Source organism: Dermochelys coriacea, chromosome 7 (genome assembly GCF_009764565.3).
Source record: "Dermochelys coriacea isolate rDerCor1 chromosome 7, rDerCor1.pri.v4, whole genome shotgun sequence".
Lineage (NCBI taxonomy): Eukaryota > Metazoa > Chordata > Testudines > Dermochelyidae > Dermochelys > Dermochelys coriacea.
The window spans coordinates 7,137,008-7,154,138 of NC_050074.1; the positions used below are offsets into that span (position 1 = coordinate 7,137,008).

The window sequence follows — 17,131 nt, forward strand, 5'->3', positions numbered from 1 at the left end:
TAGCCATAGCATCTATGAAGCTATGAATGAATTACAGCAACGACATGTTGCTCTTTTGTTGAAGGTACAGTCTAACTAACTACAAATCTAACTACAAAAAAAGCTATAGTCCACACATCAACATCCAGCTGTTCACATAAACCCTCAGGCCCTTGTATCCAGTGGTGTCTTCCAGGAGGAGCATGGTTTCAGCTTAGGGTTGCCAACTTTCTAATAGAACAAAACCGAACACCCTAGCCCCACCCCTTCCTCAAGGCCCTCCCCCACTCATTACATTCTCCCTCCCTCTCTGGCTCGCTGTCCCCCACCCTCATTCATTTTCACTTCGCTGGGGCAGGGGGTTGGAGTGCGGGAAGAGGTGAGGGCTCTAACTGGGGGTGCGGGCTCCGAGATGGGGCCAGAAATGAGGGGTTCAGGGTGTGGGAGGGCACTCTGAGCTGGGGCAGGGAGTTGGGGTGAGGGAGGGGATGAGGGCTCAGGCTGGGGGTATAGGCTCTGGGGTGGGACTGGGTATGAGAGGTTTAAGGGGCAAGATGGGGCTCCAGGCTGAGGGGTGGGGTTGAGGGATTCAGAGTGCAGGAGGGAGCTATGGGTTGAGGCAGGGGGTTGGGGTGTGGAAGGGGTGAGCACTCTGGGCTGGGGGTTCTGACTCTGGGGTGGGGCCAGGAATGAGGGGTTCAGGGTGTGGGAGGGGGCTCTGATCTGGGGAAGGGAGTTGGGGGGAAAGGGAGGTGAGTTCTCAGACTGGGGGTGCAGGCTCTGGGATGGGCCTGGGGATGAGGGGTTTGGGGTGGTAGAGGGGGCTCTGGGTTGGGGGGGGCCTAGGGATGGGGCAGGAGGTTGAGGCTCGGAGCTGGGGCAGGCTTACCTTGGGTGGCTCCCAGTCAGGAGCACAGCAGGGCTAAAGCAGGCTCCCGGCACAGAAGCAGCCAGCAGGTCTGGCTCCTAAGTGGGGGGTCCAGGAGGCTACGCGCACTGTTGTCACCCGCAGGCACTCCCCGCCTAGGATCCAGACCTTCTGGCTGCTTCCGGGGTGTAGCCAGGTGCCAGGACTGGTAGGGACTAGCCTTAGCCCTACAGCACCAATGACTGGACTTTTAACAGCCCGGTCGGCTTTGCTGACTGGAGCTGCCAGGGTCCCTTTTCAACTGGGCGTTCCAGTCGAACACCGGACACCTGGCCATAGGCGCCAACTTCTGCTGGTGCCGGTGGGTGCTTGACCCACCTTTGACCCTGTCCCCGTCCCCATTCCAACCCCTTCCCCAAATCCCCGGCCCGGCCCCGCCTCCTCCCCTGAGCGTGCCACATTCCCGCTCCTCCCCCTCCCTCTCAGAGCTTGTTACGATGCAAAAGAGCTGTTTTGCGGAGGCAAAAGGTGGGAGAAGCAGGGACATGGCACACTCAGGGGAGGAGGTGAAGACAGAGGAGAGGGGAAGGGAGGCAGAGCGGGGTGGGGTGGGGTGGGGTGGGGAGCTTGGCTGCTGGTGGGTGCAGAGCACCCACCAGTTATTCCCCGTGGGTGCTCCAGCCCTGGAGCACCACGGAGTTGGTGCCTATGCACCTGGCAACCGTATTTTCAGCTGGAGTGGCTGCTTTCTATGTCATTGCTAGCCGTATCAGACGGTGTGTGACAGAGTCCAGGGAAGGAATTAAGCTGCTATATTACTCAGAGTTGAGCAGACAATTTGCAGTGAACTAACATTAAAAAAAATGCCCTTTCTCTGCACAGGAACAGCCACGGTTTATTTGCAGTGGGACAGCAATGGAGTTGGATCCTCCAAATCCAAAGAACCTTTGAGATCTATGCAGAACGCTGGGTCCCTCCTCACAGAAGCCCTACAGAAACTTAGCCTGAGTGGTGGCACCAAGCTTTGACCTCTTGCTGATCCATGTGGATCCTGGGGGAATCAGCGATTTGGGTTGTGCAGATCCATTTTTTAATATCTTAGCACTTTCTGCATCTTCTGTCCACCATGGGGAGCATATTGCCCATGCACATACCTGGCACCTTTTACCCACGGCCCTCGACACACTTTACAAATGTGTGATAATTAACTCTCCCAGCATCCTTTTGAGGAAGGCAGGTTTTTTATAGATGAAGAAACTGAGTCACACATAGAGTAATTGACTTACCAGACATGGTTCAGGAAGGCAGTGACTGAGCTATCAACGGAACCCAAGTCACCTGACTCTTAGCCCTGTGCCACAAAGACAGCCTTCCTGAGCAGTTTGATGATTGAAAATATCTCCCGTGCAACATTTTCAGGCAGTCATCGGCCTTCAGAATAGTTTTATCATGTCAAGAAACACAACTGATAGAGCAATTGGTGCGCTGATGCTGCGAACGCTTCCTCCGGTCTACTCAGTGAGTCCCATGGAAGTCACTGGGAACACTCATAAAGTGAGTAAAGTTAAGCACATATGTAGGTGTTTGCAGGATCGGGCTGTGACGTTGCACCCATAATGCTCTATAGAAATATGCTTCTGAGTGTAAATATGACATAATTGGAATATGTTTTATGCTAGATATGCCATGTAACATATCTTTGCAAAGGTTATGTTCTACTGAACGTATTCATCTTATTCATATGCATATATCATTTTTATATCTGAAGTTATGAGCTTTGGCTCCGTGCTTGTATTTAAAGTGTTTGCTGTAGGAGGCACATAAGGCAGATTTGGTCAACGTAGTGTGAAGGGGTTATTCAAGTAATTGGGAGTGCTTAGCTAACAACGGACCTTAGAAGATGCCAATCCATATCTAAGCTTTCCTGGAAACATTCAAACTAACATGTAAACAATGGTGTCGACCTGCAGAAAGCTGAATCATTCATGCACATGTGACTTGCCCAGGTGACTGCAAAACTCCATCATGTGGAGGGGATTTTACACAGGGGGAGAGAGGGGTTTCCACCCACAAGAGAAAGACTATATAAGCCCCTGGAAATCCCTCCATTTTGTCCTCAGCTGGCTCAAGAGATAGCCTCTCCACCCCAAAGAGATGCCTGAAAGAAACTGGAACAAAGGACAGTAACTACGGGGGTGTGAGTGATTGCTGGACCCAGACTAGCAGGAAGTCTAGTCTGTAAAAGAAGTTTATTGGAACATCTCTGAGGGTGAGATTTACCTGCATTTAGTTTCCTACTGTATTAGGCTTAGATTTGCGTGTTTTATTTTATTTTGCTTGGTAACTTACTTTGTTCTGTCTGTTATTACTTGGAACCACTTAAATCCTACTTTTTATATTTAATAAAATCACTTTTTACTTATTAATTAACCCAGAGCAAGTAATTAATTCCTGGGGGAGCAAACACCTGTGCATATCTCTGTGTTATAAAAGGCGAACAATTTATGAGTTTACCCTATACACTTTATACAGAGTAAAACAGATTTATTTGGGGGTTTGTATCCCATTGGGAACTGGGTCTCTGGGTGTTGGAGACAGGAGCACTTGCTAAGCTGTTTTCAGTTAAGTCTGCAGCTTTGGGGACGTGGTTCAGACCCTGGGTCTATGTTTGTAGCAGGCTAGCGTGTCTGGCACAACCAGGCAAGGTACTGAAGTCCCAAACTGCCAGGGAAAATGGGCTTAGAGGTAGTCTCAGCACATCAGGTGGCAGTCCCAAGGGGGTCTCTGTGACCCAACCCACCACACGCGCCTTGTAAGCACAAGCGTGGGCGGAAGTAAGATTTTTCTCCTCTTCTCTTGTGTGCCAAATGAAATAACGGATTCAGCCAGGAATAAAAGGTAATGGTTTCAGGTTAATTTCTAGCCATTTCATACAGCTTCTTCACCTCTGCTTGCCTTTCTATTAGATTAGTCATTGCACTAGCCCTGCTCAATGGCTAAAAATGAGCATTTCATGTCATTCCCAACCCACTCATCTTAGATTGTCCAGGTTGCCAATAAGGGCTGTATTCCAAAATAAATGAGGGTAATAAAAGTTGTGCAATTCAGGTCTTTCTATAATTATGCAAAAACTACATCTTCATTAATCATTTTTTCTTAATGAATTCTGGGACAGGTGTTTCTACTGTTAAGTACTCGAAGGAGTTATTAAATCTCTGGCTATCTGGTTTCCCCATCTGTTTCCATGATATTTACTGCAATTAGTGTTTTAGCTAAATTTCTCAAAAAATGCCAGATTTCTTTGGAATGGGGCAAGCTATTGTAAACAGCATGGGGAAGCTTATGGTCTCTGACATAACATATTCAGATTCTATACCAACCTCACCCCAGCCCTTAAAAGAAGTTAAAGGCTGAAAAGTGAAGCAATCAGACTCAGGAAATGCCAGAAATAAGGTTGCCTCTGCAACCTTAATTCAGTTCCCTTGTGGGTATATGTTATGATACTATCTTTAAATACAAGATCACATGCTATTTTATTCACAAGACCCCTGCCTCATTCAATGCCCCCGGTGAACAGTGAATGAGGCAGAGTTGTATTGTGAATGAGGCTCTGGTCCAGAGCAACTTTGCCTAATTCTCTGTAAAAATAGCAGAAGCATCCCAACAACATGTGCAGTGAATGTGGCAGGAGCCTAGCCTCAGTACATAGACACCTTTCCATGTGACGTATAAGGAGGAAAGCAATAGTGCTGAACACAGTTGTCTGGAAGGAGATAGAGGTATTTCAAACCCCAGTCCCCTTCCATACACCCTTTCACAGCATATCCCACTAGCCCTGCAAAATCCAGTCAACTCTTCTCTACACGAGAGAGCAGCTGTTCAGTGAAAATGAACACTCAGTTCATATCCACATACATGACCTGTTGCCTCTTGAACATTGGCAGATCACTAGTTTTAACAAGGTGTGGTTCTGGAACCTTTATAACTCAGCCAAATCTGAATTGGCCCCTGAAAGGTACATCTACAACCTAGGGACTCTGGGCCAAGTTTTTAAAAGGAATGTTGGAACCAATCGCCCAATGGGAAGTCCTTTCTTCCTAAACTGTAAGCTCTCTGGGGCACAGACTGTCTCTTACTATGGGTCTGTACAGTGCTTAACACAGTGGGTGCCAGATCTCAGGTGAGGCACAACAATGATACTAATAACAAAAGGGTCTTTAAGTGTTTTTCAGTCACTTCAATCACATAGCCTTCAAACAGCAAACAGAACCCTAGAAATATAGGACTGGAAGGGCAAAATTGTGAAGGGTGTGCCTCCTTCTGGCTGAATCTGGGAATTCACTGTTGCCCCATCTGGCACATCCTGCTGTCGGTTACTCATGCTCTGGCTCCTCTCTCTCATTCTGTGACCTCCCTCCAGCCAGATCGCTATAGAGACCCCTTTCTGGGGTAACTAAGCCCTATTGGACAAGCTGTCCAGATGCTGTCTCAGACGGTCGTCAGTTCTACATCTCCAGGTCCGGAGCCACTTCCCCAGTGGCTGGTAGGGGAACCTACGCCTTCCCCTTACACTGGGCTCCAGCCCAGGGACCCTATAATCAGCAGCCAAGGTCTGCACAGCCCTACTCCTTACAGCTATTTCCCTGGGCTTCTTCCTACCCAGCCTTTCTCAGGCCTTCCACCCTGTAACGTCTCTGGGTTGACCTTTCTTCCAGGGCTAGGATCCCATGGCTTATTCTCCCCCGGGTGTCCTCCTCACCACCTCTGTTCCAAGAGCATGACTGCAGACTCACTCCCTACAGCCTTCTTCTGCACTCTACTTCCTGGCTTTATACTAACTAGCCCGCTCCTGCCCAGCTGGGCTTCACGGTCAGTTAAGCTTGGCTTTCCCTCAAGGTGCAGCTAGGTACTATAATTGGCTTCTCAAGCCCACCTTAACCACCTCAGGGCCTGTGGGGACACATACACCCCATCACAGATCTCAAGAAGTCATGAAGTCCAGACCTATGTGCTGAGGTAGGATCAAGTAAACCTAGACCATCCTAGACAGGTGTTCGTCCAACCTGTTCTTAAAAACCTCCAATGATGGGGATTCCACAGCCTCCCTTGGAAGCCTGTTCCAGAGCTTTATTACCCTTAGAGTTAGAAAGCTCTTTTCTAATATCTAACCTAAATCTCCCTTGCTGCAGTCTAAGCAAGGGAGATTAATTCTTTTAATCTGTTTAATTCTTATTCTACCTGCTGTGGACATGGAGAATAATTGATTATGTTAACAGCCCTTAACATATTTGAAGACTGTTATCAGGCCCCGCATCAGTCTTTTCTTTGGACTAAACATGCTCGGTTTTTTTATCCTTTCCTCACAGGTCAGGTTTTCTAAACCTTTGATCATTTTTTATTGCTCTCCTCTGGACTCTCTCCAATTTGTCCACATCTTTCCTAAAGTGTGACACCCAGAACTGAACTCAGGACTCCAGCTGATGCCTCACTGGTGCTGAATAGAACAGAACAATTACCTCTTATGTCTTTGGTATGACACTTCTGTTGATGCATCCTGGAATGTTGTTAGCCTTTTTCACAACTGCATCACATTGTTGAGTGATATACACTACATCTTCTAGGTCCTTTTCAGCAGTAACACCAAATAGCCACTAATTCTCCATTTTGTAGTTGTGCCTTTGACTTTTCCTTCCTAAGTAAAGGACCTTGCACTTATAGAATCATAGAATATCAGGGTTGGAAGGGACCACAGGAGGTCAACCAGGTCCAATCCCTGCTCATAGCAGGACCAATCCCCAATTTTTGCCCCAAAGCAGGGCCAATCCCCAATTTTTGCCACAGATCTCTAAATGGCCCCTCAAGGATTGAACTCACAGCCCTGGGTTTAGCAGGCCAAGGCTCAAACCACTGAGCTATCTCTCCCCCTTTGGCCTACACAGGGTTCTCTTTTCCTCTCAGCCCCTGAAGTGTCCATCCACTCAGTTCATTTCTCACATCTCCTGCCTTGTTAATAACCTCCTCTTAGCTTGTCTTTCTTTCATTGTATGTGGCTGCAGGATGTTAAGGACACCTTTGAAATTGGCCATTATACCCACAGAGCTGCACACAAAGGCTTTGGCAAAGCATGAAAGGCCATTAAACTCCAGCATGACACGCGACATACCATATCTCCAGATGTGCTGAATGGAATATTACATGCCAGCAGCATATGGATCCTGGGCCTCCAACTTGGTAAATATAGATAGATCACATAGAGTGAATAGCGCTACCGATGGACCTTGTATATCAGGGCTGTTGCAGCCCCATTACTTATTGACCGAAATGATTAATTCTTTCAGCGTAGGACAATTTTTTTTCAAGCCTGAGGGTCTTTGCTAAAGGAAGCCTGCCACCGGCAGCGAAGATATATTGATCTGGTCAGAGCGTATTAAGGCTGCTGAAGAGCAGATGTTAACAACAGACTACTTGGCATATATCAGCCTCTGACGGTATCAGCTGCACACATGTTCCAGTTTATTTATTAAAGCAATTGCTCTCCTCATTCTGTTTATTATCTCAGTCCTGGGCAATTCATGAGCACTTGAGTTAGTCCCTTCCACCTCGTGTCTGAATCACCATTTAGCCTCAGTGCTGGAAACATCGTGTGACTCTCTTTTCCAGAGAAATCTAGTTCATCTGACTTTTATGGAAAACAGAAGGGTTTTTTCCCCAGCCAATTTTTTAAGTTGGAACAGCTCCAGTGTCTCAACTGGTAACAGTGCAAACTTGAAATTTGGGAAAGACATAGGAACAGATTTTTAAAAGTGTTCAGGTGTCTAATCCCCACAGGGCCAAATTTTTAAAGGTACTATAGGTGCCTAACTCCCATTGGGAGATCATTACTTTTAGCAAGGTATGGTTTGGAAACTTTGATGATTTAGCCTCTGAAAGGCACATCTTACAACCTAGGGCCTCTGGTCAAGACTTGTAAAGGCACCTAACTCCCAGTGGAGCCACAAGTAATTACCCAGGGTTCCAGGTAGGCTTGTACACTGGAGGACTCACTACTGTGGCTTCACCGTTCTAGGACCCAAACTAGCTAGATTAAAGCTAGCTTAGGTATGACTACTTGAACTGCAATCATACCCTGTGACTGCAGGCTACAAACACCCTCAGAGCCCACACTGAGCCTCTGCAAGGAGTGCCTAGTCTCCTGAGAAGCTGTAGTACGTGTGGCTGGGCCCTCCAGTGTCTTCCTTAGAGTGGGGAACACTTCCCCCCTTCACAGAACAAGGAGGACAAAATCATCCAGGACCAATGTTCTATTGTATTGTAAATTCTGTGTGCAGGACTGGTAGCAACTGTTTGCAGCAGGTGTGAGTCTAGCAGCTTCAGCTGGTGGACAAATAAACATACTCCTTGCTGGTAGATACTAGTGACTAAGAGGGGAACAAAGTGTGCAATAGTTGAATTAACGCACTAGCCTTTTGACTCTGCCCTGTTGCTTAGCTTACTGCTGCAGCATGGAGAGCATTGTCTTACAAAGAAGAAAGGACACAAGAAAACCAACCTCTTTCTTTGCTCAACTTCCTCTGTATGCTCGGTGGGAGTTCACTGTGGGACGCATCAAAAAGATTAATGTTAGGCCCGTAGCATTAGACAGAGCTTGTTCATTTACGGCAGGACAACGGCTCAGAAGAACAAAAGGTTGTGGTCTCTCTAATAGAGTACTGCTGTTCATTTGACGGAAGGTGATAAATAAAAAGAGCCACAGTGCCACAGAGCATATTTGGAAAGCTTCACATTGAACAATGAGAAAAATGGCTGCTGAAGAACCTTTACATCATGGGGCCTCAGGGGTCTAACTGGAGAATAAAGTCTCCTTCTAAATGCTACCATCAGTGGATTGTGTTGGGACGACAGTAACTTTCAGAGTTTGCGTCATCTGCTGCAATTGCATGGTTTTTCCTTCCAACATCTTCTCTGGTATCTAATTGATTGACAGACAGGTATTTGGAAAATGAGGTGCTTTGGACTGATACACTTTTTGCATTATTCACTGTAACATGAGCTGACAGTGACAGATGCTGGATCATTTTTTATTTCTGTCTCCTGTTAAAATAGCAGGGATGTTTCTGAAAGTCGGGCACTCCAATAGGTTTTTGGTCTCATTCTAATATCTGTCCACAGTGCAGCCTCTGCTCTATTTTAAATATGACATGTTTACTAGAGCTCCATAGTCTTCTAGGAATCAAAACCAAAGTTATTTTGAATGAACTCCAAGAAGATTAAATCAAGTTTGACCTGTTTGGACTGAGTGACCTTCTTGGGGATTGATGTGTAAAGGAAGCACTGGAGGAGAGAGAGATAGACAGACATAGTGTGTTGAAGAGGAGTATTATACTTTGTGTGAAAGGATAGAGTGTTTTGTGAGCCAAAATCAAGAGGTGACTCTAGCGGAATGCCATGAAATCTCAGATTGTCTATCTAGACAGGATTGTCAAATACATGCATTTAAAAATCACAAGTGAATCCCCCCCAAAATCATGAGATTGGCTTAAGAGTCCTGAGATTTTTAAAAATAATAAATGCTGATTTATTTTTATTTGCCTTCTGATTTTTAAACCTTGGTTCATGTTTTTGGGGATTTTTTTCTCGGCAAATATCCATTTTTTAATGAAAGTTGAGATTCTTACAAAATCATCCATCCCCAGGAGCTGGGGCTTTACGAAAAACACCAACTATCAAGAGAGTCACAATAAAATCATGAGAGCTGGCAGCATTGCTCTTCTGTCACCCCTAATATATTCCTTAGCATGTAAGTTACATCAGTGGGCTACCCACATAGACACCATCTATGGGCGTGCTAGGGTGTATTGGAACTTACACCTCTTCCACTTCACTTCTCAGTTTGGCTTACTAAGTCTAATGGAACAGAACTTGCTGCACCCAACACAATAAAGGGGCCCAAAGAAGGTATAAATTATGCCGATTTAGGTTTGGCTGCTATGGCTGATTCAGCTCTGTCAGTGATAACAATAGACAAGAGAATCAGCGGAGAGACAGTGGCAGTCAGCATTTTAAATAGAGCTGGTTGGAAAATGGCCAGGCTTCCGGCTCAGACTATACCTTCTATGACATGCCACTGTCCCCACACTTGGTGAGGGGAAGCGGTGCACCATGACAGTCCCCTGGCTGTAGTGAATCACAGAGATGAAATCCAGCTGAGGATCTTGGCCCCTGATGGAGAATGTGAACGTGAATCACCCAAATGACCTGTGTGGCAATGTGGCAGCACCGATGAATTGAAATGCTTTGATTTTCAGCCAATAGTTTGGTTTTCGGCCCCAAACCAAAAATGTCTCAGGTTTTGGGCATTAGTTTTTCAACAAATATTGAAATTTACATGGAAAACACTTTTCATGGAAAATGTTAAGTCAGTAAACCAATTTTCAATCAAACAACAGTTTTGACAGACGTTTGTTGACCTGCCCAATTTTAATGTACAGACCTGCTCTGTGCAGGGCTTCATGACTGGAAGGAGTCCTATCTACACTAGAGTTCCCACCATTGCTAGAAATGGAGGGGGTGAATCCGGGGCATCACTTCAACATGCCTGAGAAACCGGGGCAACAGCACTTAATCAAGTTTAGAATCAAGATTTCATTTGTTTTCCTGTCCCCTTTCCCCTCCTATTAGCCAAGTGTGGAAGCTGGACAATAGACATGGAGGTCTAAGGAAACTCTGTCTTTAGCCAGTGGATGGGTGTACAAAAACTTTAACAGGTAGCCCATTATCCCTTGCAGCAACCATGTTTTTCATGATTTTTATTTACTGGAAAGGTTGATGAAAAATCCCAAGTGTGAATGTGTCAGCTCTATTTACCTTTTATTTCCATGGCAATCCCTTTATCTACAACATTTATAATTGAAACAAACTCTTTCATGGTTTTATAAGTCTTTTCTCTCCCTTCAACACAAATCCACCTGTGTCTAATTTACTTTCTATTCCTTAAACAAATCTCAGCTCCAGGGAATTGTGATGCTATGTTAAATGGTTGTACAATGCTGCTGTTGCTTCTTTTCTTTCTCTTATCCCATCAGCTGGGGTTAGGTTGTTGTGGAAGCATCTGCTATTTTCATCCGTCCGAGGTGGCCATCTTCATCCGTCCACCCACTTACCGTCTTCTTTGATGCAATCTATCCATCACTTCCTCGGCTTTCCTGGGGGTCTCCTTCTTACCACCCTCTCCCGCCATGTCTACTTCATTCATCCCTTGCCTTTGCCCAAACCAGCGAAGTCATGCTTCCTGGATTTTGTCAGTCACATCACACCTTTCGCATTTCATCCTACCACTTTCATTTAAAAATCTGTCTCTTTGTGTAACCTCTCTTATGGTGGAAATACATCTCATCTCAAACACGCATAGGTGTCAAACCAGCTGTCTCTTTATCACCCATGCTTCTGTCCCATACAGCATGGCCGGGCACATTATTGTTCTACAGTTGGGTGCTTAGTCTCAGTGGCACATGCTTGTCATACACTCCCCCTGAGAGGTGGTACATTAATGCTTTGAACCCCTCAAATGACTTATATTTACCGCGGAATATTTTGCTATCCCTGTTAAACTAAATGGGTGATCAGGTTCCTGAAACTCAGAAGATGCAGGAAAATTGACACACTCTCCCCCGCTTTTGAAAGAGGGGCTCATTCCTGAATTAGCAATAAGCTATAAGCCACGCCCAGACCACTCCCAATAAGCTATAAGCCACGCCCACTCCCTCCCCATTTCTACTTGTACATCATAAACCAAACTTAGAAGATTTAACCAAAGAACACGAAGCACAAAAAATCATTGCTGTGCTGTACAGGACTGTGAATGGGACACTTTATGTATTTTACTGCCAAATGAACCAAAGTAAACAGAGCCAACAAGATGCTGCAAAGGGTCCAATGGCCTATTGACGAATGTGGTAATGATCTAGGAGGGGTGCAGATCCGTTATCCAAGACGTAAGAGGCAGCTCAGCACAGCAGTGTACTCTCAATTGCTGTCTACAGCAAGGCAGCAATAAGAACACATCCCTTCTCAGAGCAGGAAGCTGATAAGGCCCTTTCAATGCCCACTGGTGGTCTGCATAGAATTGGCAGCATCTTTATTTGCCTCAGCAGTGCCATGTGGTGTGGCTGGACAATTGATATCAACTATTTGTCTCAAAACTGTGGTGCCCCAGGATACCCTTCTCCCCACAAAAGGGAAGGTGTGCTCCGTTTTGTGCACATTTATGCACTACACCATGTCTCTCAATACAGGGGTGGTCTGAAGATGAGACTAGAGGCTGGGATCACTGGAGTTCTAATATTGACTCACTTTTTGGTCTCTGGAAAGTTATTTAACCTCCCCACTTCAGTTTCCCATCCGTAAAGTGGGGGTAATCCTATCTATGATCTCCCCCATGTGAGTGAATTGTTAACAGTTACAACCTGCTTTGGAAATTCAAGCTGCTCAATGAGTCCTAACCAAGATTTTCAAAAGCGTCTAGTGATGTTGACTGGTGCCCCAGTTTTTAGGTGCACAGCTTGAAGCACCATGCTGGGCACTGATTTTGAGACAGTGGAGACTCAGCCCTTTCTGAAAATCAGGCCCCTTGAAGGTGTCTCAAGTTGAGCACCTAGAAATGGACCCCCCACAATCACTAGTCAGTTTAGAAAACCTTGGTCTATATACATATTTTAGCTGTTACAGCAGCGTCTATGAGGCGGGTGGAGGAGGGAAAGGTTTTTCTTTCTCACATCTCCAGGCAAATGAAGTAAAATGTTTATATAGCACTTCTATATAGTAATGTTTACATTGTACTCTTTGCTGTGATTTCAAATTCCGTTGTACATTTAGGCCCCTACAACAATTAATCAGTTAAAAGCTGCACTTCCTAGGGACAATTCTTCTCCCTTTTCCATCTGGCCAAGGGATTGTGATCACCTCTTTTGGTTGCACTTCTCTCACTACCATCGCCTCACCACCAGATTACAGCAAGGTGCTTTGCATTGTGCTACCATTGACATGAACCTGGACACTGACACTGGTGCAGAATGTCGCAGACTGCTTGCTAAGTGGCATCACATCAGGAACGTCTCCATGATCTGTACTGGCTGCCAGTTGGCTACCAGGTCAAGTTTACAGCATAGATTTAGATCTTTAAAGCCCCAAATGACCTGGGAACCACCTCACTGAGCGATCCGACCCTCTCCCTGGACACACTGTTATGGTTGCGGTCAGCTGAGGTGCTGGAACCCCCTCAGAATAAATGAGATGGAGCTGCTGGCTCTGTGATGATCTCTCAGCTCATCTTCCTTAGTCCAAACTAGTTAAACTCTTGCCCTCAGAACATGCCTCAGACCCTATCATTTTACCCTGGGGTTATAAGTAGGTTGGCTGGTATGTGTGTGTTGGGGGGTACCCATCGATGTGCTCACATGTGCTGTATAGTGCTTCTCTGGTTTGGGGGAATCAGAAGCTGTTGGTTTTGTGCATTGCTTTGGGGGGCTGTATTTCTAACTCAAGGCAAAAACATCTGGAGTGTAAGATGGGCGCTTTCTCACTTTGAATATACTTTACAAATCAAAAGGAATAATAATAACATAATGCATCCGATGAAGTGAGCTGTAGCTCACGAAAGCTTATGCTCTAATAAATTTGTTAGTCTCTAAGGTGCCACAAGTACTCCTTTTCTTTTTGCGAATACAGACTAACACGGCTGCTACTCTGAAACCAACATAATGCTGTTTGAGACAAACGTTCCTGCTCTAACTTCACAGGTCACACAAGGCAGGCTTTGTCCTATTTCTGGTATTATTTCAAATTAAACTGAAGTAGACACGAATGTAGGATTGGCTGCATCCTGGGTGAGCCACAGATGATTGTTCATTGTGTTGTTCGCGCTCAGAGGCATGCCCAGGCAGTAACAGCTCCTCTTCACATCATTTCACACCAGTAAACCCTAGGTCACTTTGGTAACAGCTATATTTCCCAAGGGGTTTTCAACTGAGGCATGAAATAAGTGCTGACGATTTCTCCTTCAGAAGAAGGAGGGAAATGTAACATTTCTTCCTGACTCTGACAGGCATCAGCTTGATGCATCATACTCCTGATAGGTTCAAGTTACACCCAAGGTTACACTAGAAAAACAAACACAATATTACCTCTAAAAGTCAGCCATTAAATAGACCAGAATAAAACGCAGCCCCGCTTTGCAATGCTTTGGTTGATTTTTGGCTAGAAGAGGTGCTATTTTCACATTGCCGCCGTGTGGCGCTTTGAAAGACCCAGGCAGGTGACCTGCTGATCTGCACACACACGGATTCTTATCGATCAGCAGTGAGGTTACAATCTCGCCATTTGCTTTAACCACTCCTGGGAGTGCCCCGGCTTTGTTTTTCCAAGCAAGCCGAGCTTCTCCTCTAATAACGCGGCTCGGGCCCGTTCTGGGAGGCTTCGTTTTGCACCAGGCCAGTGTGAGAGTTTGGGGGAGTTGGCACCCCGTGGCCCGATCCCCCCACCCTGGCTCTCCCGGGCAGGGGATGGCGGGGAGCTGCGACACCGCTCTGGCCCGGCCGCGTGCACTGCCCGACCGCGGGGCACAGACCGGTGGCCTGCCCTAGAGGGGCTGGGATTCGAACCGGGAGACCTGGAACGCTCCCACCCCTGCGGTTCCCAGGGCCGAGCGGCTCCCTCCGCAGCGCCCCCGCTGGCGAGGGACGGGCAAAGGCTTCGCTACGGCGTCACGCCCCGCCGCGCACGCATGCGCACGCCCTGCCCCCAGGCTCACTCACCACGCTCACTGGCCCAAGCAGCCCACGTGACGGCGGGTCGGAGGGCAGCAGTATGGCGGCGCCCATGGGCGGCAGGTGCGGCCGTTTGGAGCCGTCTCCGCGCCGCGGGGAGCGCTCCGCCGTCGGCGTCCGCATGGACCGGGCCGGGTTCTGGGTCTCCCTGACGGTGAGGGGGGGGCGGATGGGTGCAGGAGGAGGCAAGAAAGGGGGGGGGTGGGATGGGGGTGCGGAAGGGGGTGCAGTGGGGGGATACGAGAGGGGGGGATGGGACAGGAGTGAGGGGTGGGAGGGGGGTGCGGAAGGGGTGCAGTGGGGGGAGGGGGCGGGATGGGGACAGGAGGGGGTGGTGGTGGGAATGGGTGTGGGGGGTGCAGGGGGGATACGAGAGGGGGCGGGATGGGGACAGGAGGTGAGGGGTGGGATGGGGGGTGCGGAAGGGGGTGCAGTGGGGGGGATACGAGAGGGGGCGGGATGTGGACAGGAGATGAGGGGTGGGATGGGGGTGCGGAAGGGGGTGCAGTGGGGGGATACGAGAGGGGGCGGGATGTGGACAGGAGATGAGGGGTGGGATGGGGGTGCGGAAGGGGGTGCAGTGGGGGGATACGAGAGGGGGCGAGATGGGGACAGGAGGTGAGGGGTGGGATGGGGGGTGCGGAAGGGGGTGCAGTGGGGGGATACGAGAGGGGGCGGGATGGGGACAGGAGATGAGGGGTGGGATGGGGGTGCGGAAGGGGGTGCAGTGGGGGGATACGAGAGGGGACGGGATGGGGACAGGAGATGAGGGGTGGGATGGGGGTGCGGAAGGGGGTGCAGTGGGGGGATACGAGAGCGGGCGGGATGGGGACAGGAGGTGAGGGGTGGGATGGGGGTGCGGAAGGGGGTGCAGTGGGGGGATACGAGAGCGGGCGGGATGGGGTACAGTGGGGGGGATACGAGAGGGGGCGAGATGGGGACAGGAGGTGAGGGGTGGGATGGGGGGTGCGGAAGGGGGTGCAGTGGGGGATACGAGAGGGGCGGATGGTGGACAGGGAGTGAGGGTGGGATGGGGTGCGGAAGGGGGTGCAGGGGGGGATACGAGAGGGGGCGGGATGTGGACAGGAGATGAGGGATGGGATGGGGGTGCGGAAGGGGGTGCAGCGGGGGGATACGAGAGGGGGTGGGATGGGGGTGCGGAAGGGGGTGCAGTGGGGGGACACGAGAGGGGGCGGGATGGGACAGAGGTGAGGGGTGGGATGGGGGTGCGGAAGGGGGTGCAGTGGGGGGATACGAGAGGGGGCGGGATGGGACAGGAGGTGAGGGGTGGGATCGGGGTGCAGAAGGGGGTGCAGTGGGGGGATATGAGGGGGCGGGATGAGATGGGGACAGAGGAAGTGAGGGGTGGGATTGGGGGGGTGAGGAAGGGGGTGCAGTGGGGGGATAAGAAGGGTGGGATGCGGTACAGTGGGGTGGGATGGGACAGAGGTGAGGGGTGGGATTGGGGGTGAGGAGGGGGATATGAGAGGGAGCAGGATGGGATGGGATGGGGACAGGAGGTGAGGGGTGGGATGGGGGGGTTGAGGAAGGGGGCACAGTGGGGGGATAAGAGACAGGGCAGGATGGGGGGTATAGCGGGTTGGGATAGTGCAGAGGGATGGGATGGGGGGCGAGGAAGGGGGTGCAGTGGGGGGATATGAGAGGGGATGGGATGGGGACAGAGGAGGTGAGGGGTGGGATTGGGGGTAAGGAGGGGGCGCAGTGGGGAGACGAAAGGGGCAGGATGGGATGGGGACAGAGGAGGTGAGGGGTGGGATTGTGGGGTGACTAAGGGGGTGCAGTGGGGGGATGAGGGGTGGGATGCGGTACAGTGGGGTGGGATGGGACAGAGGTGAGGGGTGGGATTGGGGTGAGGAGGGGGGTGTAGTGGGGGGATATGAGAGGGAGTGGGATGGGGACAGGAGGTGAGGGGTGGGATTGGGGGTTGAGGAAGGGGGCACAGTGGGGAGATAAGAGACAGGGCAGGATGGGAGGTATAGCGGGTTGGGATAGGGCAGAGGGATGGGATTGGGGAGGGTAAGGAAGGGGGTGCAGTGGAGGGATAAGAGAGGAGGCATGATAGGGTGCAGAGGAGGTGATGGGAGGGCGGGATTAGGGGATGAGGAGGGGGGCCAGCGGGGCGGGATGGTTTGCAGAGGAGGTGATGGGGCGGGATTGGCAGTGAGGAAGGGGATATGGGGAGGTGGGTGGCTTATCTCTGGTTCTGAGAGGGGACCAGAGTCCCCTATTGGGTGGCACTGCCAGCCGGAGATTCCCAGTTGAGTTTGGAAGGAGAGGGTATGTTTGTATGTTGCAGCTGTTGGTGCTGAGGATTATTATTGATGGTCCCTTAGGCTCCCCCTCCACTCTCTAGACTCAATCCCCACCCCAAGGAGCATTGGGCAAAATTATAAGGTATTAAAGTGATCACAATATCATATTAAAACCCTGCACACACTTTTCA

At 49.2% G+C, this 17,131-nt stretch overlaps 1 protein-coding gene across 3 annotated transcripts in view; it reads left to right on the plus strand.

Moving 5' to 3' along the window:
* Positions 1 to 14,663: 14,663 nt before the first annotated feature.
* The window catches only part of SLC25A26 (solute carrier family 25 member 26), a 156,068-nt gene continuing 153,600 nt past the window's right edge, over positions 14,664 to 17,131 (plus strand). The window contains exon 1 of one of the 3 annotated variants that reach the window (XM_038409094.2): positions 14,664 to 14,821. In XM_038409094.2, coding sequence (XP_038265022.1) covers positions 14,708 to 14,821 — 114 coding nt within the window. In that variant the 5' untranslated portion in view covers positions 14,664 to 14,707. The remainder of the gene's footprint in view (positions 14,822 to 17,131) is intronic. The other 2 variants (XM_043518233.1, XM_038409097.2) reach the window with 2 other exon arrangements.